The sequence below is a fragment of the Pocillopora verrucosa genome, chromosome 12, assembly GCF_036669915.1.
Source record: "Pocillopora verrucosa isolate sample1 chromosome 12, ASM3666991v2, whole genome shotgun sequence".
Lineage (NCBI taxonomy): Eukaryota > Metazoa > Cnidaria > Anthozoa > Scleractinia > Pocilloporidae > Pocillopora > Pocillopora verrucosa.
Genome location: NC_089323.1, coordinates 5,888,944 through 5,911,524, shown reverse-complemented (window position 1 = coordinate 5,911,524; position 22,581 = coordinate 5,888,944). Strand labels below are relative to the sequence as shown.

Genomic DNA, 22,581 nt, shown 5'->3' with positions numbered 1-22,581 from the left:
AGCTCTCAGAAGATTTTAAAGACTTATTTAATTGATTTCAATCTTTTAACAAAACCCCAAAGTTGAATGAGTCTAATCACTTAAAGATCATAATGATGGTGAAATATCATAAAATAAGATGCTGCAGAACAGTTTGTTAAATTTTTCATTTTCGAGAAATACATTTTTTAATCAATGAATGAGCTTCCTTTTGGGTTGTATTGCCTCGAAAAAGCTGTTTATTTTTCATCGTGAAAATACTTGAATTGCCCCAGTGATATTACACATGACATAAAATAACAGCATAGCCTAAAGGTAATAATACTAAAGGCAAGCATACTAACATACTTGTTCCGAAAGGTATTGAGCTGAAGTTTTGTCAAAGCATTAGGAAACGAGGCAGGCCATTCGAAAATTGACTGGAGTATTTCAACTAGCTTCGACTCAAATTTTCTGAGCGACTCTAATTAACTCCTTCACAGCGCCTGATGGTCAAGGAATGAGTACGAAAAGCATATAAACAAAGAGTGGACTAAATTTGAACGCCAGATCCCTCTTGTCTAATCAAAGAGTCAACTATTCCTTTTACGTGAAGCGTGGTTGGGCGATTTTTTTTCGCGTGAATCGTGATTTAATATTTTTTTTTCTCTAGTGACTCACCATTTACAATGATAAATCTTTGCAAAAACGTTGCCCTTGCTGCCTTTAACATAGGTTGAATGTTTTTTGTTTTGCTTTTTCCACTAGGTTAAGTATCATTATTGCGAAACGCTATTCTGCCAAGCGTAACCCAACAAGATGACGAACACGTCTCAATCAACTTCGAATGATCCTTTTGGTGACTACCGGGCTGAAACTGCTGCCATTGAAGTGACTGTGGCTATTCTCATTTCCCTTTCAGCCACGTTCGGTAACTCACTTGTTGTGTATGTTATTAGCAAGGTATCCAGGCTTCGTAATGACACCAACTTGTTCATACTTAATCTGGCATTGACTGACATCGCCATGGGGACGATCTATATGCCATTCAAGATTGCCAACCTGTGCACAGGAGTTTGGAATTTCAGCCAAGTGTGGTGTCAGATGACTGGATCAATTTTGTTCATTTTGGCTTATGCTTCCATATTCACGATGGGATTGATAGCTTTTAATCGATACATAAAGGTCCTAAAACCGACCCTTTACAGAAAATTATTCCCCAGCAAAAGAGCAGCTCGGATGTATTGTTTTCTCGTTTGGCTGTTTTCCATCCTTCTCGATATACCTCTTCTTACTAGTTGGGTAAGATTTTCATATGATGAGAAACTTAATCAATGTAAGCTCATGTCATATGCATACCCAACATTTACTGGGCCTGTGTTTACTTGCGGAGTTATGATCGCAATATTTTACTGCTATTACAAAATCTACAAAGCTGTGAAAGAAAGCACGGATAATTTGAATGTACATGCTGAGGGGAATGGAGCCCACTCTTCAAATGATTCTCGCCGTTCCAACATCACCGACGTCAAAGTTTCAAAAGTATGCTTCACCGTAGCTTGTTTTTATGTGATAACATGGTGCCCAGTCTCCATTGTCGCGGGCACCGGCATTTCAAGGTTTGCTATTGGACAAAAGTTCTCTAAAGTAAGTGTTTACTTGATGTTCTCGGGTAGTGTGGTAAATCCATTTATCTATGGGTTTATGAATCCGCAATTCAAACAGGCCTTTAAAAGAATACTCAGCTGTGGTTGCTATGGTAACGAAAATACAGATCAGAGTTACTCAAGGAATAGAGTAGGATAATAGCATCTTGTAGAATCACAATGAGCAGCATACATGACAATAGTCATATGAAAACAATAGTTACGCGGTGGTGATAATATTTATCAGCAGTCTAAATGATAAGAAACATATACATATTTATCCTTATATCGTCTACTGTAACTGTGCCTGGTCGTCCACATACGTATCTAACTTAAATAGAATTTATTACTTGCAAAAGCGAGCTGTGCGGGCTATCACCAACTAAAACTATCGAGCCTATTCCGCTCCTTTATTCTCCAAACTAGGAATTTTAGATATTTTCCAAGTCAATACGTTTGAAATTGCCAAATTCATGTTTTACTATTAAAAATAACTTATTGCCTCCATTGCTTCTCAATCTTTTTGTAACGAATAGCCAAATTCACAACTATGGTACCAGAACAGCCAGTAATTATCGAACGCATTTGTGCCGTACAAATTTCAAGCAATTTACAATTCTTAACCAAGGTCCTAAAATTTGGAACTCTCTTCCTGTTTCAGTCACTCGTTCGTCAAATCTTCTTTGTTTTAAACCAAAAATGCAAGAGTTTTTACTTAAATAATCCTTGAATTGGCCTACCCGCACATTCGCAGCACTTTTTCTTTACTTTATTTATTAATGTAAGCGAGGTGGCTCTCCCATAAGCCCGGTGGCTTCCTGGGTCTCCTCGCCTTCCAGCTATAACCGCTGTAAATAAATTTTTTTGTATTGTGTAAATAAGGCAAATAAAAATATGATGATGATGATGATACAGGTGCTGGGTTCTAAACTGTTATGATTACAACATATTGAGGCTTCAAGCCTTCCTCAGCCGTCTTCTTACCACTTAAAGTGAATAGCGTAGTTTGTAAAGAGTTTCATTGGCATTTGAGGAAAAAAATGGCAGCTATGTTCTTCAAATTGTGGTAATGCAGAAATTTCAATTTCTGTATTATTTTTGTTTGATTGTTTGGTTGTGATTTTTCGATGAGTGAAACTTTAGCTGAAAACTCATTTTTCGTGGTTTTTTCTTTTCAATATCAGGGCGAAAAAAAGTAATTGATTTTTGTTTTAATTTGAAATTCAAACGAATAATAATCTTCCCACCCCCCATAGATACTGCACATATATTGCACAAAAGATCCCGATAGCAAGTATTTACTTGATGTTCTTTATCCATGGCTTTATGGATCCGCAATTAAAACGGGCCTTTAAAAGAGCACTCCGCTGCTATCGTTTTGGCAACGAAAATACAGATCATAATTGCATAAGAAATAGAATAGAAACAGGGCTTCCAGGAGATACAGAAATGAAAGTATGGACAGCAACAATCACGAAAAAAAAGCAACAGTATCCTGGCAGGAAACTTATCAAAAGGTCTGAATGCCAAAGAAACATAATCAGTGGTGTTCTCAGCAGTGCTGGCTTCCCCCGCCGTCTCCTCGAAACTTGATGTACATAGTGTAATCTTAAAAAAAGAGCTTTACTGGCAAATAAAAAATTGCGGCCATGTACTTCGTGTAACCTCAAAGGTTACCAGTTGAGCACAGTTAATTCACGGTCGTCGCGCATTTCGTTGAGTTAACTGTTGTTTGTTCCTATAAAACGTACAACCAATGACAAGTTTCTTTAAATTTTGGCATAGTTTTGATTAATTGGTAACAGGACTTCGTGTCATCCAATCCTGTATGTAATCATACTCGTGACTAACAAATCGGACTCACGGTTCGCAGTTGGCTGATTTTGTTAACCACTTGTATGATTACAGACCGAATTAGAATCCACTCATTCCTATTACTATTACTAATTAAATGTTTCTGGTAGATTACGAAAGGTCACAAAATGAAGGCAATAAGTCGATGCGAAACCACGTAACCTTAAAAGGATTATTATAGAAGAATTCTATCGACTTTAGGACCTGTAAAGTGGCGAAGTTTTGAAGTTGGGTTGCTGTGTGGATGCAATTTGTGGTATATAGCGAAATCTAAAATAAGGAAAATGCTCTACGAAATTTAACTCAAACCTAACTAACAATAAAGTTATTATACAGAAAATGGGACAAGTGAAATAAACCGATAATATAGACATAAAGAATATATATAATAATGGATAATATAAAACAAAAGGAAAACTAACTATGATCTAGGTCCCATGACAGCTGATCAATCCAAAATTATGATGACATGAAATTGGTACTGTGTAGCTGGTACAGGAAATACTGATAGCAAGTAATGAAACCTAATCTCTTCACGTGCACATAGACTTACATCAACTAAATATAAGAAAAGTATTATATGATAATCATTAACTAGCCAAGTTACTTCAAATTATACAAATAAAGCGTTTCAAAAATAACACTTCTATGGCCGTCTGCGGAACCTTCATTTTCTGTATTTGACTTTCGTTTGGTTTTTAATTCTTTTTGTTTCATGGAATATTGTTTTTGATGACTGAAAAGTAGCTGAAAACCGTTCTTTTTTTCTTTTCTCTGCAATATTAACGCGAGAAACAAGGAATGTGGTACAGTGAAGCGAAATTCATATGAGGCGCCTAAAGCAAACGTGTATGAATGACCGGAAAAATTAGCTAAAAGCGAAATCTAAACTAAATGTCCTTAAACTTCCTCTTTTAAATTTTGGCTGTACTGATATGAAGTATTTGTCGTGCACATCCTGATGAAACGTTTAGTTATTCTATGAACATAGTGCAGTCTTTGCTAATAAATTGAGGATAAAAACAAATCAAACAAATACTTTTAGTTAGCGCCACCAAGACTTTACAGATATGAGACGACTACAAACTGGTGTCGTTTGATGTGAAATCGCTTTTTACAAGTATTCCACTTTAACTGACACTACAATGTACTGAGACTACAATCCGACAATCTACCGATCCTCTACCGCTACCGACAGAGGGCATTATGGACTTACTTAACCTGCGCCTTACGCCAACTTACTTTCAGTACTACAGTAGACACTACAAACAGTTACACGGTACAGCCATGAGGTCTCCAGTTTCTGTTGTTGTTGCAGAAATTGTGATGCAGAACATCGAGGAAAGCGCTCTTTCGACCTTCTGACAGACAATACCTCTTTACAATCGCTCTGACGAAGGGCTAACGCTCGAAACGTCAGTTTTTTTTTACGGTGGCTAATTTACGTTTTCAACTCAGTTGTTAACACTAAATTACCTCTTTGGTTACGCTAAGTTGACGATACTCTCACCGCCGTACCACTCGACGAAATCGAGGCTTTCCACCACCACAAAACACTGACATACAGTTTACCAGAGAGGTAGAAGAAAATGGTTAACTAACTTTTCTAGACTGCCTGGTAAGCCGTGACGACAACTCACTACGGACAACAGTTTACAGGAAAGCGGAACATACCGACAGATTACTGGACGAGTCATCCTACAACCCGACATCACACCAAGCCACAACTATAAGGACTCTCACGCGACGAACGCAACTAGTGTACAACACCACAGACAGCTTATCCGACGAGAACAAGTACCTTGACCGTGTTTTTCAATTATAACGAAGACTTCATCCGACGAAACACTCACAGACCTATTACTACTACCGAAGCTAACGACAACGCAACTCCCACGACTACAGCAACTCTACCGCATATAAAGAGTATATCTGAGAACGTTTCGCGCATCCTACAGTCATTCAATATCCGCGTCGCTCACAAACCCATTAGCACACTACGTCAGTTGCTGACTAACGTCAAAGACCAAGAAGAACCGAGGAAATGACAAGGAGCAGTTTATAAGATCAATTGCTCCGACTGCCACGTTACCTACATCGGTGAGACTGGCAGAAACCTCACAACTAGACTGACTGTACACAAACGAGCGACGAGGAAGGGCGATGTCAACAATCACATTGCTGAACATCACTGACTTACGAACCACACTATTGACTGGGACGCTGCGCGATGCCTAACCTACAGCACCAACTACTTTCAACAACTGACTCTGGAAAGCTGGTTTACTAACTGTCACCAGACAGGAGTGTCGAAATTGAATCGTAACTTCGCGGTTACATTCGTTAAATATTTAAGCCAAAGAAGCATCTAACCGTGTCAGAAAGATAATAATTTTAATCATAATAATTATAATAATAACAACAAAAATAACAACAACAAAAAAAGTTGTGAACGCTTGACTGCGAATCGCATTGGCTTAATTGACATATCTTCTTATTAGTGCTAATCTACGGAACATAAACTCATCCCCAAGGAACAGAAATTTACCAAAAAGGAAATTGGAAAATTTGTGAATTTTAATTCTTGTATGAATTGCTCGTAAGAGAAGATCCTCTCTTGGAACACTGAAATTATCATAAAAAGATGATGGCTTCCCTTTTCAAACCTTATTTCAGTCGATTTTCCCATCTCTAATCGAGATTTTAAAGCTTTTCATTCACTAATTGCGAGTGGTTTCCGAACTTTTGAAAGCCTTGAGGGCTGTATAAGGACATCGAGGGTTCCCATATGGATTTTTCCGAAAAGAAAAGATTTAATTATTTACAATAGTATCTATACAGCAGCAAGAGACTAAAGTTAGTGAAGCGCTGTCATTTTCACCGATTAGCATTAAGTTTTTCCGCAACGCAAATTAATTTCTTCAACGAAGATTTAAAAGTCCGTAACACCTATTTCCTAATCATGAAGAACTCGTCTCGTCAGAGAAGAGTTCTTAAGAATGGGCTAAAAATGTTATCACAGTCATCACCACCAGGTGTTCGTTTACATTAGTGTGATTATCATTTTGTGAAGACTTGTTTGTTAATTCCTTCAGCTCAGTATTATTCTGTTCAGGGGATCCACAGTTTATCCTGGACTTAAAAAAGAAAAAAAAAACAAGTTCTTACACGACGCATCCGTAGCTCTCAGATCCATGCTTCATGGTTAACAATTTGTGCAATGACTGGCCGGAAATTTCCCAATAAGAAGATTATCTCATCAACATAATCCTTGATCGTTTCCCTGGGACACCAATTCTCAATTGAGTAAAAATCAATCACTACGCTTGCACCCAATCGGCACCACGCTCGCAGATTTGTCTAGAAAATTCGCACCAATCCATCAACGAACACAATGCAAAACCATAACCAGTCTCGATTTTAACTATGAATCTACGATTGCCTGATTTCATTCTTTCAAGTTGAATCATTATGATACAAACGAAACCGTTAAGATAGTTTGCCTGGGTTTCTATATATCTAGATTTCATACAACAAGTTATTCTCCAGGAGATATTTTTTTACATCGGGTGTAAACTTACAAGCTGACTTTAAAATTGCGGCCAAGTGCGGTGTCAGGCGACATTATCAATTGTGTCCATTTCATATGGACACAATATAACTAAGTAATTGATACCCTTCGATAGAAAAATACAAGTCGTAATAGCCAGCTTTTATAGAAAAGTATTTCCCAGTAAAAAAGGCAACCCAGCTGCATTGAGTTTTTTTATTTTTTATTATTATTAGAATTTGGTGGTAATTGCTAGGAACCCACGCTTTGTTAATGGTGTTATGTGTTATGATATTTGTAACGCGACAGACATAAATCCAGTAAGTGGTGGAAATTTCTCTAAACGACGATCTAAAATATTGGAACTCAAAGCACTTGATTGATCGAGAATCACATCGACTATATTCTAAATCACGTGATTTATGAACACTCTGATTTACCTGAATAGCACCTCAGTTAAAGTTTCGGAAAGATATTCATAATGTTTTTCCTAGATGGCGTAAACTGAAATACTCTAGAAAAGATAAATCGCTTTGACCTCAAAATTTGTATCTCATATTTCATTGTTAAATTCGAGGACCTTTTTCCTATTAGTAATAAAGGAGTTAAAGCTAACATCTAATTGATTGCAAGTGGAATCCGATAGCCTTAACAGCTATCAATAAATGTCAAGTTCCCTTTCATTACATTTTATAGAAAATTAAAGATTTCCATGGCGTTTTACTATTGGCGTCCTGAATTTATAACGGTGGCGGAGTTGAACCAATATTTAAAAGCAAAAAGAAACAAAAGAAAATTTCTTCAGATGAAAAGCTTAAGAAGGTATAAGATCTGTCATTATCGCCTAGATAAGTCATTATCGTGAAGACTAGCTCAAAATGATAGATATTTATTTCCCACCCAATCTTGTTGGCCACTAGTTCTTGAGGGTGCGTTCAACAGCTTATATCTCAACCATTACCACACTGGATGTCACTTTGCATGAAAGAGAGAATCTGTGAAGATTCGTTTGTTAACTCCTCCAGATTAGCATTCCTTCCTCCAAGGGATCCGCAGTTAACACATTGATCACTAGTACGTGTTTGTCAATATTTGTGTAAGTATCAGTGAAGATTATTTGGTAAAATCCTTCAAGTTTTAATTCCTCTAGGGGAATCGCTGTTTATCTCAGACACAAAAACGAAATTTCCTCTGAGATGGAAATAGCCATCACAGCAATCGCTGATGAACTTGTAATCAGTTAGAAGTGACTATGACAATCAAGAAAAAAGAGAGGCATGGACGAACTCCAATAGTCTCATCTGCTTTTGACAACAGCGAGTGAGACAGAAATTAAAATTTCCAACATTTAACCCATCGTTTGAGACGCATTTAGACTTTGCCATTATTTTACATATATCGGTTGATAAAAGTTACTAAATGAATAATTAAAAATGATAAAAAATAATGATGATGATAATAATAATAGCTATAATGATAATAACAGTGGTAAGATACAAATGCTCTCTTAGACCCAATCGCTGCAATCTCAGGACTTTTAACACAGTTACATATTAAGCACGTAAAGAATGATGAAAGCTGTAGTTTTAATTATTCATGTCTTTTAAGGAGTTCGGGTATAAATGTAGCTAAATCTATGTGGTACAGGACAAAAGTTCTAAGAAGAGTCTGTGGTCAAACATCATAACTAAGCTCTCAGAAGATTTTAAAGACTTATTTAATTGATTTCAATCTTTTAACAAAACCCCAAAGTTGAATGAGTCTAATCACTTAAAGATCATAATGATGGTGAAATATCATAAAATAAGATGCTGCAGAACAGTTTGTTAAATTTTTCATTTTGGAGAAATACATTTTTTAATCAATGAATGAGCTTCCTTTTGGGTTGTATTGCCTCAAAAAAGCTGTTTATTTTTCATCGTGAAAATACTTGAATTGCCCCAGTGATATTACACATGACATAAAATAACAGCATAGCCTAAAGGTAATAATACTAAAGGCAAGCATACTAACATACTTGTTCCGAAAGGTATTGAGCTGAAGTTTTGTCAAAGCATTAGGAAACGAGGCAGGCCATTCGAAAATTGACTGGAGTATTTCAACTAGCTTCGACTCAAATTTTCTGAGCGACTCTAATTACCTAACTCCTTCACAGCGCCTGATGGTCAAGGAATGAGTACGAAAAGCATATAAACAAAGAGTGGACTAAATTTGAACGCCAGATCCCTCTTGTCTAATCAAAGAGTCAACTATTCCTTTTACGTGAAGCGTGGTTGGGCGATTTTTTTTCGCGTGAATCGTGATTTAATATTTTTTTTTCTCTAGTGACTCACCATTTACAATGATAAATCTTTGCAAAAACGTTGCCCTTGCTGCCTTTAACATAGGTGGACTGTTTTTTGTTTTGCTTTTTCCACTAGGTTAAGTATCATTGTTGCGAAACGCTATTCTGCCAAGCGTAACCCAACAAGATAACGAACATGTCTCAATCGACTTCGAATGATCCTTTTGGTGACTACCGGGCTGAAACTGCTGTCATTGAAGTGACTGTGGCTACTTTCATTTCCCTCTCAGCCACGTTCGGTAACTTACTTGTTGTGTATGTTATTAACAAGGTATCCAGGCTTCGTAATGACACCAACTTGTTCATACTTAATCTGGCATTGACTGACATCGCCATGGGGACGATATATATGCCATTCCACATTGCCAACCTGTGCACAGGAGTTTGGAATTTCAGTCAAGTGTGGTGTCAGATGACTGGATCAATTTTGTTCATTTTGGCTTATGCTTCCATATTCACGATGGGATTGATAGCTTTTAATCGATACATAAAGGTCCTAAAACCGACCCTTTACAGAAAATTATTCCCCAGCAAAAGAGCAGCTCGGATGTATTGTTTTCTCGTTTGGCTGTTTTCCATCCTTCTCGATATACCTCTTCTTACTAGTTGGGTAAGATTTTCATATGATGAGAAACTTAATCAATGTAAGCTCATGTCATATGCATACCCAACATTTACTGGGCCTGTGTTTACTTGCGGAGTTATGATCGCAATATTTTACTGCTATTACAAAATCTACAAAGCTGTGAAAGAAAGCACGGATAATTTGAATGTACATGCTGAGGGGAATGGAGCCCACTCTTCAAATGATTCTCGCCGTTCCAACATCACTGACGTCAAAGTTTCAAAAGTATGCTTCACCGTAGCTTGTTTTTATGTGATAACATGGTGCCCAGTCTCCATTGTCGCGGGCACCGGCATTTCAAGGTTTGCTATTGGACAAAAGTTCTCTAAAGTAAGTGTTTACTTGATGTTCTCGGGTAGTGTGGTAAATCCATTTATCTATGGGTTTATGAATCCGCAATTCAAACAGGCCTTTAAAAGAATACTCAGCTGTGGTTGCTATGGTAACGAAAATACAGATCAGAGTCACTCAAGGAATAGAGTAGGATAATAGCATCTTGTAGAATCACAATGAGCAGCATACATGACAATAGTCATATGAAAACAATAGTTACGCGGTGGTGATAATATTTATCAGCAGTCTAAATGATAAGAAACATATACATATTTATCCTTATATCGTCTACTGTAACTGTGCCTGGTCGTCCACATACGTATCTAACTTAAATAGAATTTATTACTTGCAAAAGCGAGCTGTGCGGGCTATCACCAACTAAAACTATCGAGCCTATTCCGCTCCTTTACTCTCCAAACTAGGAATTTTAGATATTTTCCAAGTCAATACGTTTGAAATTGCCAAATTCATGTTTTACTATTAAAAATAACTTATTGCCTCCATTGCTTCTCAATCTTTTTGTAACGAATAGCCAAATTCACAACTATGGTACCAGAACAGCCAGTAATTATCGAACGCATTTGTGCCGTACAAATTTCAAGCAATTTACAATTCTTAACCAAGGTCCTAAAATTTGGAACTCTCTTCCTGTTTCAGTCACTCGTTCGTCAAATCTTCTTTGTTTTAAACCAAAAATGCAAGAGTTTTTACTTAAATAATCCTTGAATTGGCCTACCCGCACATTCGCAGCACTTTTTCTTTACTTTATTTATTAATGTAAGCGAGGTGGCTCTCCCATAAGCCCGGTGGCTTCCTGGGTCTCCTCGCCTTCCAGCTATAACCGCTGTAAATAAATTTTTTTGTATTGTGTAAATAAGGCAAATAAAAATATGATGATGATGATGATACAGGTGCTGGGTTCTAAACTGTTATGATTACAACATATTGAGGCTTCAAGCCTTCCTCAGCGGTCTTCTTACCACTTAAAGTAAATAGCGTAGTTTGTAAAGAGTTTCATTGGCATTTGAGGAAAAAAATGGCAGCTATGTTCTTCAAATTGTGGTAATGCAGAAATTTCAATTTCTGTATTATTTTTGTTTGATTGTTTGGTTGTGATTTTTCGATGAGTGAAACTTTAGCTGAAAACTCATTTTTCGTGGTTTTTTCTTTTCAATATCAGGGCGAAAAAAAGTAATTGATTTTTGTTTTAATTTGAAATTCAAACGAATAATAATCTTCCCACCCCCCATAGATACTGCACATATATTGCACAAAAGATCCCGATAGCAAGTATTTACTTGATGTTCTTTATCCATGGCTTTATGGATCCGCAATTAAAACGGGCCTTTAAAAGAGCACTCCGCTGCTATCGTTTTGGCAACGAAAATACAGATCATAATTGCATAAGAAATAGAATAGAAACAGGGCTTCCAGGAGATACAGAAATGAAAGTATGGACAGCAACAATCACGAAAAAAAAGCAACAGTATCCTGGCAGGAAACTTATCAAAAGGTCTGAATGCCAAAGAAACATAATCAGAGGTGTTCTCAGCAGTGCTGGCTTCCCCCGCCGTCTCCTCGAAACTTGATGTACATAGTGTAATCTTAAAAAAAGAGCTTTACTGGCAAATAAAAAATTGCGGCCATGTACTTCGTGTAACCTCAAAGGTTACCAGTTGAGCACAGTTAATTCACGGTCGTCGCGCATTTCGTTGAGTTAACTGTTGTTTGTTCCTATAAAACGTACAACCAATGACAAGTTTCTTTAAATTTTGGCATAGTTTTGATTAATTGGTAACAGGACTTCGTGTCATCCAATCCTGTATGTAATCATACTCGTGACTAACAAATCGGACTCACGGTTCGCAGTTGGCTGATTTTGTTAACCACTTGTATGATTACAGACCGAATTAGAATCCACTCATTCCTATTACTATTACTAATTAAATGTTTCTGGTAGATTACGAAAGGTCACAAAATGAAGGCAATAAGTCGATGCGAAACCACGTAACCTTAAAAGGATTATTATAGAAGAATTCTATCGACTTTAAGACCTGTAAAGTGGCGAAGTTTTGAAGTTGGGTTGCTGTGTGGATGCAATTTGTGGTATATAGCGAAATCTAAAATAAGGAAAATGCTCTACGAAATTTAACTCAAACCTAACTAACAATAAAGTTATTATACAGAAAATGGGACAAGTGAAATAAACCGATAATATAGACATAAAGAATATATATAATAATGGATAATATAAAACAAAAGGAAAACTAACTATGATCTAGGTCCCATGACAGCTGATCAATCCAAAATTATGATGACATGAAATTGGTAATGTGTAGCTGGTACAGGAAATACTGATAGCAAGTAATGAAACCTAATCTCTTCACGTGCACATAGACTTACATCAACTAAATATAAGAAAAGTATTATGTGATAATCATTAACTAGCCAAGTTACTTCAAATTATACAAATAAAGCGTTTCAAAAATAACACTTCTATGGCCGTCTGCGGAACCTTCATTTTCTGTATTTGACTTTCGTTTGGTTTTCGTTTCATGGAATATTGTTTTTGATGACTGAAAAGTAGCTGAAAACCTTTTTGTTTCGCGAGAAACAAGGAATGTGGTACAGTGAAGCGAAATTCATATGAGGCGCCTAAAGCAAACGTGTATGAATGACCGGAAAAATTAGCTAAAAGCGAAATCTAAACTAAATGTCCTTAAACTTCCTTCTTTTAAATTTTGGCTTAATTGACATATCTTCTTATTAGTGCTAATCTACGGAATCTACATCCCCAAGGAACAGAAATTTACCAAAAAGGAAATTGGAAAATTTGTGAATTTTTATTCTTGTATGAATTGCTCGTAAGAGAAGATCCTCTCTTGGAACACTGAAATTATCATAAAAAGATGATGGCTTTCCTTTTCAAACCTTATTTCAGTCGATTTTCCCATCTCTAATCGAGATTTTAAAGCTTTTCATTCACTAATTGCGAGTGGTTTCCGAATTTTTGAAAGCCTTGAGGGCTGTATAAGGACATCGAGGGTTCCCATATGGATTTTTCCGAAAAGAAAAGATTTAATTATTTACAATAGTATCTATACAGCAGCAAGAGACTAAAGTTAGTGAAGCGCTGTCATTTTCACCGATTAGCATTAAGTTTTTCCGCAACGCAAATTAATTTCTTCAACGAAGATTTAAAAGTCCGTAACACCTATTTCCTAATCATGAAGAACTCGTCTCGTCAGAGAAGAGTTCTTAAGAATGGGCTAAAAATGTTATATCACAGTCATCACCACTAGGTGTTCGTTTACATTAGTGTGATTATCATTTTGTGAAGACTTGTTTGTTAATTCCTTCAGCTCAGTATTATTCTGTTCAGGGGATCCACAGTTTATCCTGGACTTAAAAAAGAAAAAAAAAACAAGTTCTTACACGACGCATCCGTTGCTCTCAGATCCATGCTTCATGGTTAACAATTTGTGCAATGACTGGCCGGAAATTTCCCAATAAGAAGATTATCTCATCAACATAATCCTTGATCGTTTCCCTGGGACACCAATTCTCAATTGAGTAAAAATCAATCACTACGCTTGGACCCAATCGGCACCACGCTCGCAGATTTGTCTAGAAAATTCGCACCAATCCATCAACGAACACAATGCAAAACCATAACCAGTCTCGATTTTAACTATGAATCTACGATTGCCTGATTTCATTCTTTCAAGTTGAATCATTATGATACAAACGAAACCGTTAAGATAGTTTGCCTGGGTTTCTATATATCTAGATTTCATACAACAAGTTATTCTCCAGGAGATATTTTTTTACATCGGGTGTAAACTTACAAGCTGACTTTAAAATTGCGGCCAAGTGCGGTGTCAGGCGACATCATCAATTGTGTCCATTTCATATGGACACAATATAACTAAGTAATTGATACCCTTCGATAGAAAAATACAAGTCGTAATAGCCAGCTTTTATAGAAAAGTATTTTCCCAGTAAAAAAGGCAACCCAGCTGCATTGAGTTTTTTTATTTTTTATTATTATTAGAATTTGGTGGTAATTGCTAGGAACCCACGCTTTGTTAATGGTGTTATGTGTTATGATATTTGTAACGCGACAGACATAAATCCAGTAAGTGGTGGAAATTTCTCTAAACGACGATCTAAAATATTGGAACTCAAAGCACTTGATTGATCGAGAATCACATCGACTATATTCTAAATCACGTGATTTATGAACACTCTGATTTACCTGAATAGCACCTCAGTTAAAGTTTCGGAAAGATATTCATAATGTTTTTCCTAGATGGCGTAAACTGAAATACTCTAGAAAAGATAAATCGCTTTGACCTCAAAATTTGTATCTCATATTTCATTGTTAAATTCGAGGACCTTTTTCCTATTAGTAATAAAGGAGTTAAAGCTAACATCTAATTGATTGCAAGTGGAATCCGATAGCCTTAACAGCTATCAATAAATGTCAAGTTCCCTTTCATTACATTTTATAGAAAATTAAAGATTTCCATGGCGTTTTACTATTGGCGTCCTGAATTTATAACGGTGGCGGAGTTGAACCAATATTTAAAAGCAAAAAGAAACAAAAGAAAATTTCTTCAGATGAAAAGCTTAAGAAGGTATAAGATCTGTCATTATCGCCTAGATAAGTCATTATCGTGAAGACTAGCTCAAAATGATAGATATTTATTTCCCACCCAATCTTGTTGGCCACTAGTTCTTGAGGGTGCGTTCAACAGCTTACATCTCAACCATTACCACACTGGATGTCACTTTGCATGAAAGAGAGAATCTGTGAAGATTCGTTTGTTAACTCCTCCAGATTAGCATTCCTTCCTCCAAGGGATCCGCAGTTAACACATTGATCACTAGTACGTGTTTGTCAATATTTGTGTAAGTATCAGTGAAGATTATTTGGTAAAATCCTTCAAGTTTTAATTCCTCTAGGGGAATCGCTGTTTATCTCAGACACAAAAACGAAATTTCCTCTGAGATGGAAATAGCCATCACAGCAATCGCTGATGAACTTGTAATCAGTTAGAAGTGACTATGACAATCAAGAAAAAAGAGAGGCATGGACGAACTCCAATAGTCTCATCTGCTTTTGACAACAGCGAGTGAGACAGACATTAAAATTTCCAACATTTAACCCATCGTTTGAGACGCATTTAGACTTTGCCATTATTTTACATATATCGGTTGATAAAAGTTATTAAATGAATAATTAAAAATGATAAAAATAATGATGATGATAATAATAATAGCTATAATGATAATAACAGTGGTAAGATACAAATGCTCTCTTAGACCCAATCGCTGCAATCTCAGGACTTTTAACACAGTTACATATTAAGCACGTAAAGAATGATGAAAGCTGTAGTTTTAATTATTCATGTCTTTTAAGGAGTTCGGGTATAAATGTAGCTAAATCTATGTGGTACAGGACAAAAGTTCTAAGAAGAGTCTGTGGTCAAACATCATAACTAAGCTCTCAGAAGATTTTAAAGACTTATTTAATTGATTTCAATCTTTTAACAAAACCCCAAAGTTGAATGAGTCTAATCACTTAAAGATCATAATGATGGTGAAATATCATAAAATAAGATGCTGCAGAACAGTTTGTTAAATTTTTCATTTTGGAGAAATACATTTTTTAATCAATGAATGAGCTTCCTTTTGGGTTGTATTGCTTCAAAAAAGCTGTTTATTTTTCATCGTGAAAATACTTGAATTGCCCCAGTGATATTACACATGACATAAAATAACAGCATAGCCTAAAGGTAATAATACTAAAGGCAAGCATACTAACATACTTGTTCCGAAAGGTATTGAGCTGAAGTTTTGTCAAAGCATTAGGAAACGAGGCAGGCCATTCGAAAATTGACTGGAGTTTTTCAACTAGCTTCGACTCAAATTTTCTGAGCGACTCTAATTAACGCCTTCACAGCGCCTGATGGTCAAGGAATGAGTACGAAAAGCATATAAACAAAGAGTGGACTAAATTTGAACGCCAGATCCCTCTTGTCTAATCAAAGAGTCAACTATTCCTTTTACGTGAAGCGTGGTTGGGCGAATTTTTTTCGCGTGAATCGTGATTTAATATTTTTTTTCTCTAGTGACTCACCATTTACAATGATAAATCTTTGCAAAAACGTTGCCCTTGCTGCCTTTAACATAGGTGGACTGTTTTTTGTTTTGCTTTTTCCACTAGGTTAAGTATCATTATTGCGAAACGCTATTCTGCCAAGCGTAACCCAACAAGATGACGAACACGTCTCAATCAACTTCGAATGATCCTTTTGGTGACTACCGGGCTGAAACTGCTGCCATTGAAGTGACTGTGGCTATTCTCATTTCCCTTTCAGCCACGTTCGGTAACTCACTTGTTGTGTATGTTATTAGCAAGGTATCCAGGCTTCGTAATGACACCAACTTGTTCATACTTAATCTGGCATTGACTGACATCGCCATGGGGACGATCTATATGCCATTCAAGATTGCCAACCTGTGCACAGGAGTTTGGAATTTCAGCCAAGTGTGGTGTCAGATGACTGGATCAATTTTGTTCATTTTGGCTTATGCTTCCATATTCACGATGGGATTGATAGCTTTTAATCGATACATAAAGGTCCTAAAACCGACCCTTTACAGAAAATTATTCCCCAGCAAAAGATCAGCTCGGATGTATTGTGTTCTCATTTGGCTGTTTTCCATCCTTCTCGATATACCTCTTATTACTAGTTGGGTAAGATTTTCATATGATGAGAAACTTGATCAATGTAAGCTCATGTCATATGCATACCCAACATTTACTGGGCCTGTGTTTACTTGCGGAGTTATGATCGCAATATTTTACTGCTACTACAAAATCTACAAAGCTGTGAAAGAAAGCACGGATAATTTGAATGCACATGCTGAGGGGAATGGAGCCCACTCTTCAAATGATTCTCGCCGTTCCAACATCACCGACGTCAAAGTTTCAAAAGTATGCTTCACCGTAGCTTGTTTTTATGTGATAACATGGTGCCCAGTCTCCATTGTCGCGGGCACCGGCATTTCAAGGTTTGCTATTGGACAAAAGTTCTCTAAAGTAAGTGTTTACTTGATGTTCTCGGGTAGTGTGGTAAATCCATTTATCTATGGGTTTATGAATCCGCAATTCAAACAGGCCTTTAAAAGAATACTCAGCTGTGGTTGCTATGGTAACGAAAATACAGATCAGAGTCACTCAAGGAATAGAGTAGGATAATAGCATCTTGTAGAATCACAATGAGCAGCATACATGACAATAGTCATATGAAAACAGTAGTTACGCGGTGGTGATAATATTTATCAGCAGTCTAAATGATACATATTTATCCTTATATCGTCTACTGTAACTGCGCCTGGTCGTCCACATACGTATCTAACTTAAATAGAATTTATTACTTGCAAAAGCGAGCTGTGCGGGCTATCACCAACTAAAACTATCGAGCCTATTCCGCTCCTTTATTCTCCAAACTAGGAATTTTAGATATTTTCCAAGTCAATACGTTTGAAATTGCCGAATTCATGTTTTATTATTAAAAATAACTTATTGCCTCCATTGCTTCTCAATCTTTTTGTAACGGATAGCCAAATTCACAACTATGGTACTAGAACAGCCGGTAATTATCGAACGCATTTGTGCCGTACAAATTTCAAGCAATTTACAATTCTTAACCAAGGTCCTAAAATTTGGAACTCTCTTCCTGTTTTAGTCACTCGTTCGTCAAACCTTCTTAGTTTTAAACCAAAAATGCAAGAGTTTTTACTTAAATAATCCTTGAATTGGCCTACCCGTACATTCGCAGCACTTTTTCTTTACTTTATTTATTAATGTAAGCGAGGTGGCTCTCCCATAAGCCCGGTGGCTTCCTGGGTCTCCTCGCCTTCTAGCTATAACCGCTCTAAATAAATTTTTTTGTATTGTGTAAATAAGGCAAATATGATGATGATGATGATACAGGTGCTGGGTTCTAAACTGTTATGAGTTCAACATATTGAGGCTTCAAGCCTTCCTCAGCGGTCTTCTTACCACTTAAAGTAAATAGCGTAGTTTGTAAAGAGTTTCATTGGCATTTGAAGAAAAAAATGGCAGCTATGTTCTTCAAATTGTGGTAATGCAGAAATTTCAATTTCTGTATTATTTTTGTTTGATTGTTTGGTTTTGATTTTTCGATGAGTGAAACTTCAGCTGAAAACTCATTTTTCGCGGTTTTTTCTTTTCAATATCAGGGCGAAAAAAAGTAATTGATTTTTGTTTTTATTTGAAATTCAAACGAATAATAATCTTCCCACCCCCCATAGATACTGCACATATATTGCACAATAGATCCCGACAGCAAGTATTTACTTGATGTTCTTTATCCATGGCTTTATGGATCCGCGATTAAAACGGGCCTTTAAAAGAGCACTCCGCTGCTATCGTTTTGGCAACGAAAATACAGATCATAATTGCATAAGAAATAGAATAGAAACAGGGCTTCCAGGAGATACAGAAATGAAAGTATGGACAGCAACAATCACGAAAAAAAAGCAACAATATCCTGGCAGGAAACTTATCAAAAGGTCTAAATGCCAAAGAAACATAATCAGTGGTGTTCTCAGCAGTGCTGGCTTCCCCCGCCGTCTCCTCGAAACTTGATGTACATAGTGTAATCTTAAAAAAAGAGTTTTACTGGCAAATAAAAAATTGCGGCCATGTACTTCGTGTAACCTCAAAGGTTACCAGTTGAGCACAGTTAATTCACGGTCGTCGCGCATTTCGTTGAGTTAACTGTTGTTTGTTCCTATAAAACGTACAACCAATGACAAGTTTCTTTAAATTTTGGCATAATTTTGATTAATTGATAACAGGACTTCGTGTCATCCAATCCTGTATGTAATCATACTCGTGACTAACAAATCGGACTCACGGTTCGCAGTTGGCTGATTTTGTTAACCACTTGTATGATTACAGACCGAATTAGAATCCACTCATTCCTATTACTATAACTAATTAAATGTTTCTGGTAGATTACGAAAGGTCACAAAATGAAGGCAATAAGTCGATGCGAAACCACGTATCCTTAAAAGGATTACTATAGAAGAATTCTATTGACTTTAAGACCTGTAAAGTGGCGAAGTTTTGAAGTTGGGTTGCTGTGTGGATGCAGTTTGTGGTATAGAGCGAAATCTAAAATAAGGAAAATGCTCTACGAAATTTAACTCAAACCTAACTAACAATAAAGTAATTATACAGAAAATGGGACAAGTGAAATAAACCTATAATATAGACATAAAGAATATATATAATAATGGATAATATAAAACAAAAGGAAAACTAACTATGATCTAGGTCCCATGACAGCTGATCAATCCAAAATTATGATGACATGAAATTGGTACTGTGTAGCTGGTACAGGAAATACTGATAGCAAGTAATGAAACCTAATCTCTTCACGTGCACATAGACTTACATCAACTAAATATAAGAAAAGTATTATGTGATAATCATTAACTAGCCAAGTTACTTCAAATTATACAAATAAAGCGTTTCAAAAATAACACTTCTATGGCCGTCTGCGGAACCTTCATTTTCTGTATTTGACTTTCGTTTGGTTTTTAATTCTTTTTGTTTCATGGAATATTATTTTTGATGACTGAAAAGTAGGTGAAAACCTTTCTTTTTTTCTTTTCTCTGCAATATTAACGCGAGAAACAAGGAATGTGGTACAGTGAAGCGAAATTCATATGAGGCGCCTAAAGCAAACGTGTATGAATGACCGGAAAAATTAGCTAAAAGCGAAATCTAAACTAAATGTCCTTAAACTTCCTTCTTTTAAATTTTGGCTGTACTGATATGAAGTATTTGTCGTGCACAACCTGATGAAACGTTTAGTTATTCTATGAACATAGTGCAGTCTTTGCTAATAAATTGAGGATAAAAACAAATCAAACAAATACTTTTAGTTAGCGCCACCAAGACTTTACAGATATTGGACGACTACAAACTGGTGTCGTTTGATGTGAAATCGCTTTTTACAAGTATTCCACTTTAAGTGACACTACAATGTACTGAGACTACAATCCGACAATCTACCGATCCTCTACCGCTACCGACAGAGGGCATTATGGACTTACTTAACCTGCGCCTTACGCCAACTTACTTTCAGTACTACAGTAGACGCTACAAACAGTTACACGGTACAGCCATGAGGTCTCCAGTTTCTGTTGTTGTTGCAGAAATTGTGATGCAGAACATCGAGGAAAGCGCTCTTTCGACTTTCTGACAGACAATACCTCTTTACAATCGCTCTGACGAAGGGCTAACGCTCGAAACGTCAGTTTTTTTTTTACGGTGGCTAATTTACGTTTTCAACTCAGTTGTTAACACTAAATTACCTCTTTGGTTACGCTACGTTGACGATACTCTCACCGCCGTACCACTCGACGAAATCGAGGCTTTCCACCACCACAAAACACTGACATACAGTTTACCAGAGAGGTAGAAGAAAATGGTTAACTAACTTTTCTAGACTGCCTGGTAAGCCGTGACGACAACTCACTACGGACAACAGTTTACAGGAAAGCGGCACATACCGACAGATTACTGGACGAGTCATCCTACAACCCGACATCACACCAAGCCACAACTATAAGGACTCTCACGCGACGAACGCAACTAGTGTGCAACACCACAGACAGCTTATCCGACGAGAACAAGTACCTTGACCGTGTTTTTCAATTATAACGAAGACTTCATCCGACGAAACACTCACGGACCTATTACTACTACCAAAGCTAACGACAACGCAACTCCCACGACTACAGCAACTCTACCGCATATAAATAGTATATCTGAGAACGTTTCGCGCATCCTACAGCCATTTAATATCCGCGTCGCTCACAAACCCATTAGCACACTACGTCAGTTGCTGACTAACGTCAAAGACCAAGACGAACCGAGGAAATGACAAGGAGCAGTTTATAAGATCAATTGCTCCGACTGCCACGTTACCTACATCGGTGAGACTGGCAGAAACCTCACAACTAGACTGACTGAACACAAATGAGCGACGAGGAAGGGCGATGTCAGCAATCACATTGCTGAACATCACCGACTTACGAACCACACTATTGACTGGGACGCTGCGCAATGCCTAACCTACAGCACCAACTACTTTCAACAACTGACTCTGGAAAGCTGGTTTACTAACTGTCACCAGACAGGAGTGTCGAAATTGAATCGTAACTTCGCGGTTACATTCGTTAAATATTTAAACCAAAGAAGCATCTAACCGTGTCAGAAAGATAATAATTTTAATCATAATAATTATAATAATAACAACAAAAATAACAACAACAAAAAAAGTTGTGAACGCTTGACTGCGAATCGCATCGGCTCAATTGACATATCTTCTTATTAGTGCTAATCTACGGAACATAAACTCATCCCCAAGGAACAGAAATTTACCAAAAAGGAAATTGGAAAATTTGTGAATTTTTATTCTTGTATGAATTGCTCGTAAGAGAAGATCCTCTCTTGGAACACTGAAATTATCATAAAAAGATGATGGCTTCCCTTTTCAAATCTTATTTCAGTCGATTTTCCCATCTCTTATCGAGATTTTAAAGCTTTTCATTCACTAATTGCGAGTGGTTTCCGAATTTTTGAAAGCCTTGAGGGCTGTATAAGGACATCGAGGGTTCCCATATGGATTTTTCCGAAAAGAAAAGATTTAATTATTTACAATAGTATCTATACAGCAGCAAGAGACTAAAGTTAGTGAAGCGCTGTCATTTTCACCGATTAGCATTAAGTTTTTCCGCAACGCAAATTAATTTCTTCAACGAAGATTTAAAAGTCCGTAACACCTATTTCCTAATCATGAAGAACTCGTCTCGTCAGAGAAGAGTTCTTAAGAATGGGCTAAAAATGTTATATCACAGTCATCACCACTAGGTGTTCGTTTACATTAGTGTGATTATCATTTTGTGAAGACTTGTTTGTTAATTCCTTCAGCTCAGTATTATTCTGTTCAGGGGATCCACAGTTTATCCTGGACTTAAAAAAGAAAAAAAAAACAAGTTCTTACACGACGCATCCGTTGCTCTCAGATCCATGCTTCATGGTTAACAATTTGTGCAATGACTGGCCGGAAATTTCCCAATAAGAAGATTATCTCATCAACATACTCCTTGATCGTTTCCCTGGGACACCAATTCTCAATTGAGTAAAAATCAATCA

General features: G+C 36.8%; 3 protein-coding genes across 3 annotated transcripts; all 3 read left to right on the top strand.

The window, feature by feature from the left end:
* The first annotated feature begins 777 nt into the window (after positions 1-777).
* Positions 778-1,764, top strand: LOC131769537 (beta-2 adrenergic receptor-like). The gene has a single exon (XM_059085256.2). It carries the CDS (start codon positions 778-780, stop codon positions 1,762-1,764), a length of 987 nt encoding a protein of 328 aa, XP_058941239.2.
* A 7,724-nt stretch (positions 1,765-9,488) lies between these two features.
* Positions 9,489-10,466, top strand: LOC136277113 (beta-2 adrenergic receptor-like). Its single transcript, XM_066158795.1, has one exon. It carries the CDS (start codon positions 9,489-9,491, stop codon positions 10,464-10,466), a length of 978 nt encoding a protein of 325 aa, XP_066014892.1.
* Positions 10,467-16,593: 6,127 nt separating this feature from the next.
* Positions 16,594-17,580, top strand: LOC136277112 (beta-2 adrenergic receptor-like). Its single transcript, XM_066158794.1, has one exon. It carries the CDS (start codon positions 16,594-16,596, stop codon positions 17,578-17,580), a length of 987 nt encoding a protein of 328 aa, XP_066014891.1.
* Positions 17,581-22,581: the final 5,001 nt, after the last annotated feature.